This window comes from Panthera tigris, chromosome E3, assembly GCF_018350195.1.
Source record: "Panthera tigris isolate Pti1 chromosome E3, P.tigris_Pti1_mat1.1, whole genome shotgun sequence".
NCBI classification, from domain to species: domain Eukaryota; kingdom Metazoa; phylum Chordata; class Mammalia; order Carnivora; family Felidae; genus Panthera; species Panthera tigris.
This window is the reverse complement of record NC_056675.1, coordinates 7,480,003-7,499,504: the sequence shown is the minus strand read 5'-3', so window position 1 is coordinate 7,499,504 and position 19,502 is coordinate 7,480,003. Positions and strand designations below refer to the sequence as shown.

Here is a 19,502-nt window from a genome sequence, read left to right as displayed (position 1 = left end):
TCAGCCACTTACTAGGTGTGTGGCCTTGAGAAAAGCACTAACCATTCTGGGTCTTCTCTTCACGCCTCCGGTGAGTGCATCCAGGACTGTATAAGGTTGTTGGTGATGCTTACATGAGTGATGCACTTAACGCGGTACATGTTATGGTAGCAGAAGTAGAATGGTTAGATAAGGGGGCAGAGTCTGGGCTCTGGGCTGGCTGCCAGTGTTTGGGGTCCCCCGCCTGGCCTGAAGGCGGTCACTGAACACCAGCACTGGAGGAGGGATCTCGGGTGTGAGCTACTTTTACAGCTCATTTTTGGCGAGAAGGAAAAGACAGAAGATGCCATCGGTTTCTCCTTAGGTGCCTTCAGGCAAATCCTACTAGTACTTTTATTTTTGTGGGCAAGGGCTGGGACGTTGAAGAGGGAATGGAAGCAGATGGCTCTGTTTCTCTCTGGTCCTTGGTGGCCTTCCACACCCACTGGCTTTTGTCTGTGTCTGGCCAGGGTTATTACTAGAAGCTGTGACCTTCTGTGCAGCTTAGTCTCAGGGAGTCCCCATTCAGTCTTGCTCACTGGGCCTTTACGATAGAATACAGGGTCTCCTGCGGGCTCTCCTTGGGAGGGGTGCAGGGAGGGGCTGCCGGTGACGAGGAGCTGGAGAGGGTGAGGGAGGCATAGAGGATGCCACCGTCATCCTGGGCTTCACCCTGGTGAGAATGAAGAAGAAGGGCTTGAGTGGAAGGGGAGCTGTCCCCAACTTAGAGCGGTAACCCCGTAACTGAGTGCCCCACCAACACCACAGTTCCTCTATTCCATCTACCCCACCTTCTCCAAACTTCTTTTTAATTCCTTTAGGCTCTAGTCTGGGCTGCTTACCTTGGGGTCCAGCTTGGGCTCTGTTTTTTGTCCTAGAAAAATTCAAGGTGTGCTGGGGTCAGGTGGCATGTCAGCCAGGGCAGAGAGATGCGCGGGGGGCCTTGGGGAGTGAGGTCATCTGCTAGGTCAAGACCAGGGTCAGGCCAGAGGGATGGGTGGGACAGGGAAAGAGGAGAATGCTGAGGCAGGTGTGTGGGCAGGGGGTGTGTGAGGAAGGGCGGACCAAGGTGGAGAGAGGGGAGTGTCACAGTAAGAATTTACCTGTAATCCCGATGTTCTCATACTTCTCCTCAGTGTTTTGGACCGATTCCCTGTGTGCGAAGGAGAGGGCGGGAAGTGCATTAGAGGCTGGGCAGAAGTGGGTTCAAACCTCTGTGGGAGCTCTGCAACCCCCTGACACTCAGGTGAGCCAAGGTTTGAGGCTCTCAGGAGGCCTGGGAGAAGATTGAGAGGCAGTTTGCCGTGTAGCCAGTAGAGGTCCTGAGATTCCCTTGAAGATAGATCATCCCGGAGAAGCGGCTTTGTTGGAAGAGCCATCAGAAGTGTGGTGATGGTCTTCTGGCCGGTGCCCAGGTGGGAAGGGAGAGAGGGGAGGGAAGGGGCTGGGAGAAAGAAAGAATGGAATAGGGAAGATGGGCTGGAGGAAAGGGGAGGATGAAGAAGAGAGCTCTGGAGGGAGGGAAAGAGGGAGAAGGCCTGGTGGTGGAGGAGAGAGAGGTGAGGCTAAAAGCTAAGGAGGGAAGTGGCTCTGAGAAAAGAGGTGTCCACTGGAAGGTGAGGAGGAGAGCTGCTGTCCCCATAAGGACCTTCCTGTTTCCCAAACAGGACAAGCACTCACCTGGCTACGGTTCTGGTTTTAGTCTGCAGACCTGTAGGGGAACAGCAGCATGTCAGGGTGCCATCCACAGAAGGCATCTCTCCTCCCTGCCTTCCTGCTCTGTGTGCTCTGAGACCACCCCTAGAGAGGTCAGGGCAGCGGAACAACTCTGTTGGACCCACCTGGGACTCTTGAGTGGCACCTGCTGGCACTCTGAGGCTGCCCAACCCTGTTCCGTGGTTGTCCTCAACACTAAATCAAGAGAATCGCTCTTGCCTGCTCGCTCTCACTCTCTCTCTCTCTCTCTCTCACCCTTCCCCTTTGCTTCCTTTCCCCTTCCTTGAATTCCTCACCCATCCCTCCACCTGCTCCTTCCACTGCTGAGCCCTGGCCCACCCACCTCCTCCTCCCCCTCCTTTGGCCCTTATCATAGACTCACAGCTCTCTCATGCCCTGATACACTGGCTTTCCATGTTTCTCTCCCCTCTCCTGAACCTCATGGCTGGAATCTGTGTCTGCGCTGCAGCCAGTTTCTCTCCACCCTCTGCCACTGAAACCTCTGCTGTCCCCCTGCCACCATCTCCCCTCCTGTCCTTCTGAGTCTGTCTACAGCATTTCCCAAGGATCAGCCCCTGGTTCACAGACATCCCCTCCACCACCCAACACTATCCTGGGAGGTCCCATCATCGACAGGGACAGCCCTCTGAACACATGGGACTCCTATGTCCCCTCCAACTCTAGTGACCTCCACTCCACTCAGCCATACCCTGGACTCCTTTTTATCCCTGGGATTGAGAACTCTGAAATATTAAATGCCAGCATCATTTTTATACTACAACTTTCTTTCCTTCCAGCTCTCTTTTACTATCAGCCTGTTTGGTATATCTGTGTTTTGACCCTCTGATAATCCACTTTCTTTTGGGCTGTCCAAGCTCCCTGATGATCCTCTACTCTCTACTCCTACCCTTTCACTAGCTCCTTGACTGCCTGTGTTCCCCTATCCTTATGCCACACTTAGCTGACACAGCTCTAATTCTGGATGTGGCTGATGGCAGAGAATGCTATTTGCTTACCTGATATCCATTCATTTCTTACTTTTTAAAAAAGATTTTATTTTTAAGTAATCTCTATACCCAACGTGGGGCTCAAACTCACAACCCCGAGATCAAGAGTCACATGCTGTAGTGACTGAGCCAACCAGGTGCCCCACCATTCATTTCTTCTTACTTAGTTACAGAACCTTGATTTTATTTGGGGTGGCAGTATGCTGCCCTACTGATAGATGTGGGACACAGGAGTACATCCTAGCCAGTAAGATTCAAAGGGAAGTTGGAGGTAAGATTTTCAGGAAGCCTCTTTAAAAGGAGGACAGACAGCTGTGGCATAGTCTTTTTTTCCTTCCTTCCTCCTGTTTCCTGTCTGGGTTCAAAAATAATGGCTGGAGTCTGAGCAGCCATCTTGGATCATGAGGCAACCTTCAGGATAAAAGCCAGTGGCCAGGACAGTGAGCAGGAAAATAGAAGTCTGAGTGCCTAAGGACAATGGCCTCTGCTATCTGTTTCCTCATCCTTTTATATAGGGGAAAGCAATAAACTCAGTCTTAGTTAAGCCCTGTTACTTTTGGTCTCTGGTGCCAGCAGGTAAACATAACTCCTAATGAACAAGTCCCAGAGGGTTCTAACCTGCATGAGGAAAAACATGCGGCGATGCTTTTACACAGTTTATGGCTTCTCATCTGAGTTGAATTCTTAAATACTGTCTTCCATTTCCTCAATGACTATGTCACATTTTTCTTCATCTCTAACCCTCATCCTGACTCTAGAGACAACCACTGTGATTTTTCCTCTGCAGAATTAAAAACAATTCCTATACCTTTGAGTTTATCAATGTTTTTATTCATGGCTTTTATGTTTATGTCATATATAGGGAGATCATCAACACTCCATGGTTATAAAATAGTCTCACATGCTTTCTTCTGGTGCTAGGGTTCTTCCCCCCACATTTAACTCTTTGATTGATCTCCATGGAATTTATTTTGGTGCAAATTATGAGATAATATTATTTTCTCAGATGGCTGTTCAATTGTTCCATCACCATGTATTGAATTATTCATCTTTCCCCATTGATTAGAAATGCCAGATTTTAACCTACTAAATTCCTGAATATATTTTGACCTGTTTTGTCCTGCCTATATTTGGGCTTTTCTCTTTTAATACATTGGTTTATCTGTGTATGAATATGACAGCATTGAATCATTTTAATTATTGCAGCTTAATAATTACAGGTGCTAGTGCTCACATAGTCCTTATTCTGTGCCAGAATCTGTTCTCAATGAATTACATTTAATTGTTGTGACAACCCCCAGGGTGAGTACTATTATTATTCTCATTTTACCGATGAGTAAGTTGAGGCACAGAGTAATACAACCACTGCACCAGAGTTTCCCCAGCCAGGATTTGAGTGCAGGCAGTCTAGATTCTATGCTGCTCACCTCTGTGCTTTAATATCTGATAGGGCTAATCTCCTCTCACTGAAATCTTTCTCTAGAGGAATTTCAAATTAGTATTGGAGGGTGTTGGGGTGTAAATAATTAATGTCTCTAGCCCTGTCCTCTCTGTTAGCTATAAATGCATACATCCAAATTTCTGATGAACCTCTAGGCTCAGATGCCACACAGGTATGTCTAACATGTCCCAAGCTAAAGAATCAGTATTCCCCACCCCCCCCCCCCACCCTCCACCCCCAAACATGGTCTTTACCTCTTGTATTCTCTAATTTGCTTGGTGGTTTCATCCAAGTTCTTCCCACTCCCTTGCCCCTGCACCAGCCTGATCACCAAATCCTACTGATTTTCTCTCTTGAACTCTTCCAGAGTCTGGCTCTATCCCTCCACCTACACTGTTACTGCCTTAGATTGGCCTGGCCCACCTCTGGCGCCTCCATCCCGGATGTATCTGGATGGAGAACTGCTTCATGTTGCTTCTAGGAGCAGAGGCTCTTGGGTGTGATTTATAAGGTTCTTCTCCCATCTCTAGCCTCCTCCACTGCATGGAGTTGCTTAGAGTTCTCCCACTGCTTTCCCGTACCTGCAGGGACAGTGACATCTTCACCACCCTCACCACTTGCCTGGCTAATTCTCTTATACTCTTTGAGACTTTCTGTAGTGTCACTTCCTATGGGAAGTTCTCCATGATTCCCCTCCTCTGTCCTAGACTACCACAGCTCTTTTCAAATGAGGCAGTCACCTCCTTTCCTCTCCCTCTGCCACTGAGTTCCTTGAAAGCAGGACCCACACTTTATTTACACTTGTATCTCCAATTATAAGCCAGACCCTGCAAGATAAGCCCTCAACCAATGCTTGCTGAGCTGAGCCAACTTCCTTTCCCTTCTGCTCTCTCCTTACTCTTCCAAGAGCTGACCCTCCCCTCCCCGTGAATCAAAAGATGAAGATTAGGGGCGCCTGGGTGGCTCAGTCCGTTGAGCGTCCGACTTGGCTCAGGTCACGATCTTGCGGTCCATGGGTTCGAGCCCCGTGTCGGGCTCTGGGCTGATGGCTCAGAGCCTGGAGCCTGCTTCCGATTCTGTGTCTCCCTCTCTCTCTGCCCCTCCCCCGTTCATGCTCTGTCTCTCTCTGTCTCAAAAATAAACGTTAAAAAAAAATTAAAAAAAAACCAAAAGATGAAGATTGATGATAAATGATTAAGTCAAGAGACAAAAACTAGAAAATGATCAGATTTGTGGGGCGGGACTGGTCTGGAGCAATGGTTCTCAAACTGGATCACACATAGACACCACTTGTTGAGATCTTTAAAAATGCAGATTCCCAAGCCCAGACCTCAAGGCCAGCAGGGATCTGCATTTTTAAATGCAGGATGACCTGGGGTCATTCTGATACTGGTGGGTTCTGGGAAACATTCAGTCGGGAAACTTGGGGACAAGTTGGAGGCGTAGCCCAGAACCACTTACCTTTGCTTCTCTTCCACCTGAGGAAGACAATCAGTCCCAAAACTGCTATTATGAGCACAACACCAGCCAGTGCCACCCCGACTGCAGCTCCCACACTCAGGGGTGAAGATGCTGAGCTCCCATTGTTCTCTACGACATTGAGGTCAGCTGTGATGGTGGCTGCGGTGGTGGTGCCCTTGGTGGTTGCCTGGGCAGCTGAGAAGACACGAGAATTTAGCAGATTCTCCTCTGGAGGCTTGAGGTATTTGGATGAAACTGTTACATCTCATTCCCTAGTTTGGGGAATATTAAGGGTGGGGAGGAACTCCAAGAAGAAATTAAAAACATGAATGGAATAGTCAATTCCTTAGAAAAAGTACCAAAACCAGAAAGAAGCCAGCCCTAAGAAAACTCAGAGGAAAAAATTAATGAAACCTATGTAGGAATAAATTTATTAGGAAACAGGATAACAGAGAGAATAATAAGTGCAGGGAGTGGTTATTTAGGGGAAAAACAAACAACAAAAAACAAGAAAGAAATAAAACAGACAAGACTCTTGCAAACCTAACAAGAGTTTGTTGAAATCATTTGTGAGTGTATGCTCATTATAGGTTGATAAACTTAAAAAAAACTCTGAATTGGATGATTTTCTGAAACAAACAAAAATTTCTGAAAATGGAATTAAGAAGTAAGACACTTTCACTGATAGGTAAACAAAGAAGTGAGGACTCTTGGGGCACTGGCCTGGCTCAATCAGAAGAGCAGGTGACTCTTGGTCTCTAGGTCATGAGTTTGAGCTCCACACTGGGGGTAAAGATTACTAAACAAAGTAAATAAACTTAAAAAAAAAAAAAAAAAGGAAATGAGAGCCCTATTAAAAACTACCTATCATAAAGATTCCAAGCTCAGGAGGCTTTATGGGTAAATTCTTTTTTTTTTTTTAATTTTTTTTAATGTTTATTTTTGAGAGAGACAGACAGACAGACAGGACTGTGAGCAGGGGAAGGGCAGAGAGAGAGGGAGGCACAGATCCGAAGCAGGCTCCAGGCTCCCAGCTGTCAGCACAGAGCCTGATGTGGGGTTTGAACTCTCGAACCGTGAGATCATGACCTGAGCTGAAGTCAGATGCTTAACCAACTGAGCCACCCAGCTGCCCCTATGGGTAAATTCTTGTGAAAATTTAAAGAACAAATAATTCCCAGATGGATTCTAGAACACAGGGAAATATGGGAAAGAGGCAATTCTAATTCATTTCATAAAATGATAACATAACCCTGATGCTAATTTATCTATCTATCTATATTTTTTAATGCAGGTTAAAACAACAAAAGGCTGGGTTTTTTACCGATCTGAGTGGAGGAAAATACCCAGTAATTGAGCAGTGGAAGGATAGGTGGGTACAACCTTTGGGAGTGCATTTGTAAAGTGTAACATACCCAGGTGTGCCCTTTGACCCAGTGCTTTCAATGCTAGAAATTTATCCTGTGGAAATGCTGGGCAAGTGTTCAAAGGCCTGTATTTAGGGGTGTTCCTTGCAGCTTTGGGATGCCCCAACAAGCTAAACATCTTTATTTATTTTTTTACTTGTTTTATTTTTTATTTTTAAAAATTTATATCCAAACTAGTTAGCATATAGTGCAACGATTTCAGGAGTAGATTCCTTAGTGCCCCTTACCCATTTAGCCCATCCCCCCTCCCACAACGCCTCCGGTAACCCTCAGTTTGTTCTCCATATTTATGAGTCTCTTCTGTTTTGTCCCCCTCCCTGTTTTTATATTATTTTTATTTCCCTTCCCTTATGTTCATCTGTTTTGTCTCTTAAAGTCCTCATATGAGTGAAGTCATATGATTTTTGTCTTTCTCTGACTAATTTCACTTAGCATAATGCCCTCCAGTTCCACCCACGTAGTTGCAAATGGCAAGATTTCATTCTTTTTGATTGACAAGTAATACTCCATTGTATATATAGACCACATTTTCTTTATCCATTCATCCATAGATGGACATTTGGGCTCTTTCCATACTTTGGCTATTGTTGATAGTGCTGCTATAAACATCGGGGTGCATGTGTCCCTTCAAAATAGCACACCTGTATCCTGTGGATAAATGCCTAGTAGTGCAATTGCTGGGTGGTAGGGTAGTTCTATTTTTAGTTTTTTGAGGAACCTCCATACTGTTTTCCAGAGTGGCTGCACCAGCTTGCATTCCCACTAAACATCTTTAAATAGGACACTGAGTAAGTAGATACATTGTGATACATTATGGCATGGAGACACTCTGTGGCCTTTGTGTGTGTGTGTGTGTGTGTGTGTGTGTGTGTGTGTGTGTGTGTGTTTGTTCATTTTTGGGTGAGAATGCAAGCAGGGAGTGCAGGGAGAAGGGGACAGAGTATCTGAAGCGGGCTCTGACCTGATAGCAGTGACCCCAATGTGGGGCCTGAACCCAGGAATCAAACCATGAGATCATGACCTGAGCCGAAATCAAGAGCCAGACACTTCACTGACTGAGCCACTCTTGTACCTCCCTGCAGCCTTTAAAAAAAAAAAAAAAAAAAAAAGCGTAACTGTACATGTACTGAACTGGAAAGATAGGGGAATAAAAATAAGTTGTAGAGCAGAATAGTAATGTGGTTTGATTCTATTTGTGTTATGTATCTATATCTGTATCTATATCTGTGAGAGAGGACATTTCCGCAGAAAGAAGTAGTGGCTGGAGAGATAAAGTGCAGAGGGAGGAATAGACTTTTCATTCGACTCCCTTCTGTATTGTTTGAACATTTTTAAAAAGGCAGCATAAGTATTACCAGTACCTTTACTATTTTCAAAATTTAATGTTTATCAAAGTTACATAGGCACGTAAGTTAAAAAGTCCACACATTCCATAGTATATAAAGACAGCAGCCCCTGCATAAGCCTCTCACTCCCTTCCCACTCTACAGAGTCAACTGTTTTAGCACCTTTTAGTGCTAAAACCTTTTAGCTGTTTCTTTTGGCATTAACCTTGTATTTCTAAATCACAAGCATACACTGTTGTTACTTGAATGGTTGGAAGTATTGTTGCTTTACTTCCTACCATTGAAATCGAGGATTTAGAACTCTCACACCCCTGTTTTCTTCTTTTTACTGGACAGTCCAGCATTCGATGTCCTTTTCATGAGATGGGGTCTTCACTTGGCTTTTGGGACACCATTCTCTTGTGGCTCTTTTCCTGCCTCTCTAGCAGCTGCTTGTTGATTCCTCCTTTTCCCAACCTATAACAGTCATGGGCCCTTCTCAGTTCAGTCCTAGGACCCGCTCTCTATCTACACGCACTTCCCAGATAATTTATCCAGTCCCATGGCATCAACTATCAGCGACAAACTGATCCCACCCAAATTTACATATCCAGTCATCTCTTCCCTGGCTCTCCTGAATCCTGTATCTCACTGCCTACTTACACCTCTGTTTATCTTGTAATGTCTCAAATTACAGAACTCTTGATTTCCTCCCAAACCTGTTCCTACCACATGTCCCCCTCTCAGTAAATGGCAATGCCATCCTGTAAGAAGCTCAGGCCAAAAGCCTCAGAGTCACCCTTGCTTCTTCTCTCTTTCTTACCCCCCACATCCCATCATCTGCAAATCCTGTCTGCTCAGTCTTCAAAATATAACCAGCATCTCACCTGCCCTTGTTGTCACCCTTCAGGCACATCACCTCTCACTGGTGTCCCTGCTTGTGACCTTGCTCATCTTTACAGTCTTATTCTCTATACAACATCTGGAGGGACACTTGTACAATGCACATCAGCACAGCAGGAAACCCTCACTAGACTCATTACACTGAGTAAAAGTTCTTTTCTTGGCTTTCAAAGCCACACTGGACTGGCCCCCCCACTGCCTGTTCTGATCTCACCTGCTGCCACCATCAGCCTCTTTATCTGATTCAGCCACACACTTGTCCCACCTCATGGCCTCTGCCCTTGCTGATCCCTCTTGACTGGAACATTCTTCTCCAGACCTCTCCCTGACTTCCTACAGATTTGTGCCTAGGCTGGATTTTTATGCTGGCTTCTCTTAGATCCACTCCCCAGCTCCTCTCCACTTGTTTTGTGCCTTTGGAGGCTGGTCTTGGTGGACTCAATCCATGGGCTCTCTCACCAGCTGGTTCCTAGTCAGTAGCCAGTCAGAGTCACCATCCAGAGATGGAAGGAGAGAAGAGGGCAGATCATGGCATAGCCCTTGGTCCCCTGTCTGACAGGTCTTATATTAGGGTTTTCAGAGACACAGAACCAATGGGATATAGAAACAGATGTGGAGTTTTGAGGTGTTGGTTCATGTGATTATGATAGCTGAGAAGCCAGAGTTTGCTATCTCTAAACAAAAGGCCCAGGAAAGCTAGTGATGTAGTTCTAGGCCCAGACCTGTGGGTCTGAGAACCAGGGGGACCAGTGAGATTCCAAAGTCCCAAGAACCAAGAGCTCCAAAGTCTGAGAGCAGGAGAAGTGGAGATCCCTGCCCATCCTCTACTTTTTTGTTCCTTTAGTTCTCTCAAGGGTTTGGATGATGCCCACCCACTGCTAGACTCTTCTGGAAATACCATTACAGACTATCCAGAAAGAATGTCTTATCAGATCTCTGAGCATCCTGTAAGCTCACTCAAAACTAACCATCCCAGATATGTTGACTCTATCTCCCCAGAGGCTACAGCTCATCACTGGGTCCCCCTTCTTCCTACTCTGTTCCTCAGTCCTGGGGATGGTCTTAGGGGTCTCCCATCCCTGACTGGTTTCCCCATCCTGTGCCCTACTCTAAACTCTCCCCAGTCATCCTGTTTGAGTGGCTGCTTCCTGCCAGGACTCTGACTAATGTTCCCAGAGCCTTTGATGTTCCGTCTGAATAGAGTAGCACCCTTAGCAACCTTTATCCCTCAGATTCTGCTCCAGTTCCCTCCTTTTCTCTTTTCACCACCAGTGTACGTGCAGAATTAATTTGTTGGCTTTCCCTTGAGTCTTCTTGCTCATCCACACTTATGTACAAAGAGCATTGTTGTACACATGATTTGCTCTTTTTTTTTTTTTTTTTTTGCTGCTGTTTCCCCAGTGTCCAGATTAGCACTCGACATATAGTAGGTATTCAGTCAATATTTGTTGAATGAATGCATGAGATAATTTTCTCTTAGAATTTCAAGTCATTCAACCATTGTTTTCCAGCTTCCTCTGTTACTATGGAGACCGCCAAAGCCATTGTGATTCTTGAATCTCCTGCAGCCTGTTTCTTTCCTCCTTGGAAATTTGTTGGATTTTCTTTTTATCCCTGACGTTTTGAAATTTCATGTTGTAGTGTCCTGAAGTAGGTCTTTTTATTTGTAACCATTTTTCTGGGCTTCTTTGTTCTGGAACATTTCTAGAGTTATCTAGGATATTTTCTTTCAATGGCCTTATCTCTTCTCTGTGTCTGGAACTCCTGTTATTCAGAGGCTGGAGCTCTTGGGCCAATCCTCAGTTTTTCTTATCTTATAGTTTCTGTATTGAAAGGGCGGGCCTAGCCAGCCGACTCCATCTTGTTCTATCTTGTTCTGTGTCCTTCACCTTGACCACACCTCCTCCCCTTGAGTAACCCCCCCCCGCCCCCCCCGCCCCCCCCCCCCCCTGCCTAACAGGACTTGGACCCTTCCCCAGCCAATCGGCTGAGGCCATAGCCATTACCTCACCAACCGCCCCTAGGCCCCAATAAAACCTTTGTCCTTTTGAAACTCGCTCTCTCTCCCCGGTATCTCACTGCTGCGTCAGTGCAGGTAGGGGATTGAGCTCGAGCTAGCTCGAATAAAGGCTCTTTTGCTTTTGCATCAGACTTGGCTCCCTGGTGGTCTTTGGGGATCATGAATTCTGGGCATAACAGTATGACTTTACTATGGCAAATGGAAGAAATGACCACAAACTGGGTGACTTAAAACAATAGAAGTTTAGTTTCTCACAGTTCTGGAGGCCACAGGTCAGTGAGCAAGGTGTCACGGGCCGCAAAACCTCAGGAGGCTCTGGGGGAGAGTCTGTTGCCTACTTCTCCAGTTTCTCGAGGCTGCACCACTGAGTCTCTGCTCTGTGATCATATTGCCTTCTGTGATAGGTTCCCTCTACCTCCCTCTTAGAAGGAGGCTCCTGTTTGCATGTAGGGCCCATCCAGCTAATCCCAGGTTTCTTCACCTCAGAAGTCTTAGCTAAATCATATCCCTTACCATGGAAGGTAATAATCATTAGTTTTGGGGACTGGGATATGAACACGTCTTTGTGGGGGCCGCTATCCAACCCACCAGTTCCCAAATCTGTGACTCTTTGTCTACCTTCTGCGAGATTTCCATCAAGTTTTTCTTGCAACTCTTTAACCGAGTTTTCTATATTTGCCGTTATATCTTAAATTCTCAAGAGCTCCTTGTTTGTTTGGAAAGCTCCCTCTGTTATACAGGCTTGCGCTCTCTTAACTTTCTGAGGACGGTAGTTATCTGAGTTTCATTCTTCCTCCATTATTTTGATTTTTTCCAGGAACCCCCTCCCCCCCTCCCCACTGCATTGGTTTTGCTGTGTATTTCATGGGGGAAGGATTCCTTAAGTGTTGAATGCAATCATATTTTTAAAAAAATCGTTTTTAACATTTATTCATTTTTGAGAGACAGAGAGCATGAGTGGGGGAGGGGCAGAGAGAGAGAGAGAGAGAGAGAGAGAGAGAGGGAGACACAGAATCCGAAGCAGGCTCCAGGCTCTGAGCTGTCAGCACAGAGCCTGACGCAGGACTTGAACTCACGGACAGCAAGATTATGACCTGAACTGAAGTTGGACGCTTAACTGAATGAGCTACCCAGGCACCCCTGAATGTAATCATATTTTTAAATGGCATCTCTAGCCTCAGGCATTCCAGGCACAGCAGAGACAAATGGTCAATCATCAGGACTGGGGGATTCCATGCGAGGCCAAGACCCCATCTTGCTGCCTTGGTTGCCAGTGTGTTGCCATGCTTGGTTGCCACGCTGATTGGTAGCTGTGTATGTGGTCTGGGAGAAAGTGCTTGTTAGCTAGTGGGCTGTAGGATGTTAGGCTTTCTGAATCCTTTCTGAGCCCATCAGATAGATTTCCTAGAGAAAAATCTGATTTCTTGCCCATGGTAGGGTAGGGGATACCAGCTGGGCTATCCTGAGTCCTAGGAGGCATCTAAGGGGGTAAGGCATTTAGGATCTCATCAGTTCACCAAGTCTCCAGTTTTAAAGACTGAACCCTTGCTCCCAGGTATGCCTAGGACTGCCCCCAGAGTCCCTCTGGTCCATTCTTTCTAGAAAGCAAATCTCCAGTCTCTGCTGGGTGGGGAGGGGGTGTAGAAGTTTCCCTGCTTCTTTTTATTGTTTTAAAACTTTTAAATGTTTATTTATTTTTGAGAGAGAGAAAGAGACAGAGTGTGAGTGGGGAGGTGCAGAGAGAGAGGGAGACACAGAATCTGAAGCAGGTTGCTGACAGCGCAGAGCATGACCTGGGGCTCGAACTTGCAGCCTGACCTGGAGCTCAAACTCTCAAACTGAGAAATCATGACCTGAGCTGAAATCAGCTGCTTAACCTACTGAGCCAACCAGCCGCCCCTCCCTGCTTCTTAAATACATTATCACCTAGTCCTCCACCTTTCCAACCCCCTTTTACTCCCACTGTCAGGGGTTCTGGGGTGGCTCTTCCTAAACCGTTGAGGGGTTTTGCAGTGTAAGAATTGCCTTTCTTTTGGCGCTCCCCACTGCCAAGATTATGCCAAGATTAAGATTATGGCTTAGCTCCCCTGGTCTCCTAAGCAGATACATTAGTCTATGTCTTTCCAGCTTCCCAAATATTGTTTTTCACCACATAGCTCACATATTTTTTTGTCCCTGTGGATTTTTGTCTTAAAAAATTCTCTTTGGGGGGCACCTGGGTGGCTCAGTCGGTTAAGCATCCAACTCTTGATTTTCGTTGAGGTCATGATTTCATAGTTGGTGAGATTGAGCCCTGTGTTGGGCTCCATGCTATCAGCATGCTTGGGATTTTCTCTGTCCATTTCTGCCCCTCCCATGCTCTCTCTCTCAAAATAAATCAATGAACTTAAAAAAAATTATCTTTGCTGTCATTTTAGTAGGGTTTGGTAGGGAGAGGATGTAAACATGCATATAACCCACCGTCTTGGCCAGAATTTGTGCAATATTTTATAGTGAAAATTTAAAAAGATGAATATTCAGAAATAATGTTGCATATTAATAATAAAAATAAAAGATTTAAAGGAAAGCAATATCTCTTGTGAGATATTGACATGGTCTTTAGAAGAACACACCCAAGGTTATTGAGGGCTATAAAACAGGAACCATTTCTGGGTGGAAGATTGTATATTGCACTGACTTCTGTTTTCGTCAATTGCTTTCTAGATTTAATGCAATTCCAATGTAAGTGCTACCAATAGGTGTTTTCCTCAGAACCGGGCAAACTTATTCCAACATTTATGTGAAACAACAGGCCAAAACAATAATAAAGTTTTTGAGGAAGTAATGTGGTTCTGATGGAAATAGTCTTGTCAGCCACTGAAACATGACCAAGTTATAATCACTAAAACAGAGTGGTAGTGATATAAGAAAAGACAGAACAGTGAAATGGAGATGACAGACCAGAAAGGATGCTATTCTACAAAAAGCCCGGCCTAGGAGTCAATGGAGAAGAGAAAAATTATCCCATAAATGGGGTTGGGACAATTGATTCATTTCTTGGTATGAAGATCAGTTTAATTCTTCACCTCATACCATATATCAAAATAAATTCTCACTATATTAATGTGTTTTATTGTGAAGTCATATAAAAATCAGAATAAATTAGGGGCACCTGGGTGGCTCAGTTGGTTAAGCATCCTACTTTGGTTCAGGTCATGATTGCAAGGTTCCAGAGTTCAAGCCCAGCATCAGGCTGTGTGCTGACAGCTCAGAGACTGGAGCCTGCTTTGGATTCTGTGCCTCCCTCTCTCTCTGCCCTTCCCTCCATCTGTGTCTCTCTCTCTTAAAAATAAATAAACATTTAAAAAATTAAAAATAAATTAATAATTTAAAAAATCAGAAGAAATTAAAATCTTTTCAGCCCCTAGGGGATATAGGATTTTTTGGCTAAGAAATAAAAGAGAAAATTATAAAGGAGAATACAATGAGATTTGCCTACAAAAGGAAAACATCTGTATGTAGAAAATATTGTTAAACTAGCCACAAACTTATCAGTTCTATTTGCTGCAAATATTCCTTTAGGGTGATGTCTTTGCATGGTGGCACCTCACTTGGATTAAAAAAATGTTTCTTTTTATTACTTTCCTGTATTTTTTAAAAATATGAGTATAGATATCCAATTAATTGTATTAATTGAAAAATTAATTTACTGATGAAAAACTCATAGTAAATGTGACTGAAGTGAGAAATGAGGAAAGTTGGAGGATCAGGGAAGGAGGAAGAGGGGTCTGGGGAGAGCGAAAACCTCTCAAAAAAGGCCTTTTAAGGGAATATGGAGGAGGTGCCAGAAATAGAAATCCAACGCTGTCTTGCTAAATTCAGGTTGTGAGCCACTTTCTATTTGCTCTGAAACCAGCACGGTGGCCAGATGGGACAGTGGTTTACCAAGGGTGGGGTCACGGAGAGTATCCTTCCACCCAGGAGCAGTGATACGTTGTTAGAATTGTCAGTGCAAGTGATTATAAAGAGCAGACCTGGGATTTTTCGTTTTTAAGGAATTTTCTACAGATAATATGTACAGACAGTGCATCCCCTAGTGCCTGCTCCTGGGAAGGGCTCCCTCCCCAACTGCTCTGGAGACCGACAAACCAAGGTTCCCAAGGCCTGCTGGGTAACATGGGAAGATCTGCTGCTGTAACACATCCCGTTCCTGGGTTAAAATAGGTGAAGACAGCAATTGGATCAGGTCAGCTGTGAAGCTGAGCAGCTACTAGGTTAAGAGTGGAGGCTCTGGGGTTAAACGGGGTTCAAGTCCTGCCTGCGCCATGCGTGTGGCTTTGGGCAGGCGTTTAGGCTCTTTGAGCCTCAGTTTCCCTATCTGTAACAGGAAGATAAGAGCAGTGCCTACTGTTACTGTGGGGTCGCGGGGAAGATTGTTAACCAGGGTGACGTACACCTAGTTGTTCAACCTGACACAGTGCATGGTAAGTGGCAGCTGCCATATTTCTGCTGTCGATGGCATGTCTCAAAGGCCAGGATGGAGGAGCAAGATCGGAGTGGACAGTAGGGACGGTGCAGGCAGAGGTGGGGACCAGAGGTGGGGGGGGGCAAGGAGGGTAAAGAGGATGGAGGCAGGGGAAGAGGGGGGTGGGAAAGGAGAGGAGGGAAGGGGCTGGGGCAGGGAGCATTGTGGGCCAGGTTCCGAGGAGCAGAGCAGGAGAAGGACGCAGGGGGGACTGGGAAAAGAGGTAATGGGGCGTGGCCAGGGGACAGGGGTCTTGGGTCATGATTGGGTACCTGCTGTGTGTGCTGGGTTGAGCCAGCGACTGTGGGGAGACACAAGACTGGGGGCTGGCAGGGGCTACTCACAGGGACACAGGACAAAGGGAAGGCAGACCACGCCCTGAAGAAGTCAAGTCCACCTGGACAGCGTGGGGTGAGGGGAGGGAGGCAAGACTGGAGGCCCAGCTTGAAGCAAGAAGGGAGGATTCCTGGGCAGCCTGGAAGGTGCTGAGGCTGGGGGACCGGGGTGGGGACTGGCTCCGGAGGGGGCAGTGAGGGGGATGGGCAAGGAAGCCCAGGCAGCCCAGGTTTGGGGAGATCCAGGAGAAAGAGTAAAGTTGGCAGAGGCCTGGGGAGGGGAAAGGGGTGGGGAGAGGAGTTTGAGAGAAGGGGTAAGCAGGAAGATTGGGGCCTGGGCCAGGCCTGGGGGATGAGGGCACCCTGCAGGGTGGGTGTGGTGGCTGCTGGGCAGCTGGACTCACCATCGGTAATGGTGAGTTTGGTCCCTGGGATGGACTGCCACACCTGTTTGTTGTCTCTTAGCGTTTCCACTTGGACCCGGCAAAAGTACCTATTCTCATCTTCTTTCCGCAGGTTCCGTATACACAGGGTGCCGGAGTTCTGACCCTCTCTCAAGTCCAGGGAGATCCGGTTCTTGAAATCCTTATGGATAAAACGCTGGGTACTGTTGTAGATGACCTCTCCATGGAAGTCTGTCCGTCTGACGGCTATACTCAGTCTGGGATCCTTGGCTAACTCCCAGCAGTAGAAGTAGGAGAAAGAGATGCAGGTGTAACCACCCTCGGGGGCTGAGAGAGACGCTGGTTGGTTGATCCCAAAGTCAGTGTTTGGATTGCATTCTTTTGAGCTGCCTGGAGGAGAGAGAGGAGACTTTGAGCCACTGGGAGAGATGAGGACGATAACCCCAGACCTTCTGGCACCCTCACTCACAGAGCACACCAAGTGTGACAGATGGCAGGACTGGCCCTCTGGCCTGGGTGTCCCCCTTGCCGGGCTTGGGGTAGGGAGGAGGGTGAAGGGTTGGGGAGGACCTGGCACCATGGGACCAGCCCGCTGGAGCTGGGAGGCCTGGCCGGCTACCCCAGCAGACCCCTTCTCCAGCTGCCCAGCCACAGCCCTTCCTGGGGACTCCTGGCCCTCGGGGCAGAGCCAGGGTGTCCTGGACACTCACCAGCCTGCAGAGATGCCGGCAGCAGCAGCAGGGACAGCAGCAGGGACGGACCCATTGCCTCACTCTCCTCCCAGGAGAGGAGAAGCCAAGCAGCTCTGTCAAGGCCAGAGGGCAGGCCCTACAGAGGTGCCTCCTCGGGGAGTCCAGAGGAACGTGGAAAGCGTGGATCAGGTTCCTTCGGAAGAGCAAGGGAGGGTGAGCTTCCCCAAACTCGCGGGCCCCCGGAGTACCCAGCACTTCCTTTATCAATCTGGTTTCTTCTTTTTCTACATTGCAAAAGTGCCTCCCTTGTGGTCAGTGCACAGAGAGCCATGAGAAAGGCCCCCAACTTCTTTCTTCACATGGAGGGCCATAGTTCATGGCCTTTCTTCACATGGCCATGGTTCATGGTTCTTTCTTCACATGGCCACCCCACACCTTGGCCATCTGTGGCCTCGCCTCTTCCATCTCAGCTCCTGGCCACCTCTCCTCAGGAGTCAGTCTCTGTCTCTCCAGCTCTCCTTCTCACTGGCTCTCGGCATCTCCTGGCCTCTTTCTGTCGTCCAGGTGAAAGGCTGCAGCAGGACCAGTTTGGCTCTTCCAGCCAGAGGACAGGCAGCCATGAGTCTCTGCCCAGCTAACGCCTCCCCAGAGGAAGGAGGAGGGACCCACTGGTGATCAGATGGCCTCCACCCCAGCACCAGGCACCAAGGACACCCAACTTGCACCTGGCCGCTCTCCCTCCCAGCAGGGGCTCCCCTGCCCAGGACCCAGGCCTATCAGGCTCCTTCCCTCCCCTGGTCAGCTCCTTTTGTGCAGTCTCACACCATCCTTGGGGTTAAGAGGTGAGGGTGGGCCTTCTTGAGCCCATGCCTCGACCCACAGGAGGCAAGACTTGATCAACAGGCCCCTCTGTCCTCCACTCCACAGATGAGGAGACCAAGGGCTCAGAGAAGCCCTGCCTCAGGTCATGTGACCCTTGAGGCAGGTCCAGGACTCAAACTCCAGTCTCGCTGAGTCCACAGAGCCTTCTGCTCCTTCTGGATGCTCCCACCAAGTTGCACCACACAACCTTGGGCCTTGGCTCCCTTCTGGGGGGTAAGCCCCAGGAGGCTGTATTTTTATAATGCCCCTTAGGTCATTCCCTCCACAGCTGTGAGAGCCCTGGCTAATTGGGAGCCTTCCTTGAGCAGGGGGGAAATAAGGCCCAGAGCAGTAATGAGTCACCCTCCGGACGGTCCCTGGACCGTCTCCAATCGAGGGCACTGCCAGCCTGTGACTGCTGGTGGGTGGGGATGAGACACTGGGGCTGAGACCATTGGTGACTCTCTGTGCTGGTTTTAGGAGGCTCAGCTCCCTCCCTCCCCAGAATGAGGTTGGCATTGGCTTACTCAGTAGATGGTGGGGATTGGAGAACATGATTTCATCACAGGAAGTGGCCCCATCTTCTGGAGGCCGAAGCAAGAAGACCAGCTTCCTTTCTCAGTTGCTTCCTCAGTCCTAATTTTCCCCCACGCTTCTCCCAGGGCCTTCCAGGCAGCCCCTGCCCTGTCCCTGTGTCTGCATTTCTTGCACTTCCTCCTAGGCCCCAGGAGACAGGTTCTGCATTTTCATGGAATCCCCTTCTCTGAGCCAGGCCCTAAACATCCATTGCCTCATTTTCAGCCCTACAACATTGGGTGGTGGATTTGTTGTTTTTCTATTTTCACCATCAGGAAACTGAGGCACCATCAGGAAGCAGCCTTAATGTCATGGAGTCCACTGGGCTGTGAAAGACATTTGGGTGAATGATGACAGCTGGAAAGGTGGACAGAAGAGAGGACAAAGGACCGACTGCCTTTTTGGGAGTTCCTCTAGAGGGTGGCCTGCCCTGTCTGAGGGGTGACACCTGAATTTTATTCCCACCTTACCTCCCTGGCTGTGGAACCTGGCTGGACAGTCTCTTCTTTGCCAGGTCACCCAAGGAGGGGGCTGGACCCCACTAGGGGGTGCCCCAGCCCCTTCTGTTGGGCAGTGTGGCATGTTTACTCAATAGGCTCTGGGTCACTTTGGCAGAGTACCTGTCGCCCAGGTGCCTCAGGCCCTGCCTCTCCCATATACGATCTCCCTAGATGCAAGCTGCACATTCCATGCCATGTTCAAGCCCCTGGCCCCAGTGGGATCCCTATGAGACTTAAAATTAGGAGGCATGATTTCTGCTCACAGATGGTGTGTGGTCTTTGTGTTTGTTCACCCTCCCTTGTCCTGGTAGC

The 19,502-nt window shown here is 47.7% G+C and overlaps 1 protein-coding gene across 1 annotated transcript; it reads right to left on the bottom strand.

Moving 5' to 3' along the window:
* Nucleotides 1-332: 332 nt before the first annotated feature.
* Nucleotides 333-17,920, bottom strand: PILRA (paired immunoglobin like type 2 receptor alpha). Its single transcript, XM_042972492.1, has 7 exons — nt 17,272-17,920; nt 16,562-16,951; nt 5,644-5,838; nt 1,699-1,729; nt 1,122-1,171; nt 861-892; nt 333-691 (listed from the first exon to the last, which is right to left on the bottom strand). The coding sequence occupies exons 1-7, from the start codon at nt 17,324-17,326 to the stop codon at nt 554-556; spliced, it is 891 nt and encodes a 296-aa protein (XP_042828426.1). The 5' UTR covers nt 17,327-17,920; the 3' UTR covers nt 333-553.
* Between the last annotated feature and the right edge of the window lie 1,582 nt (nt 17,921-19,502).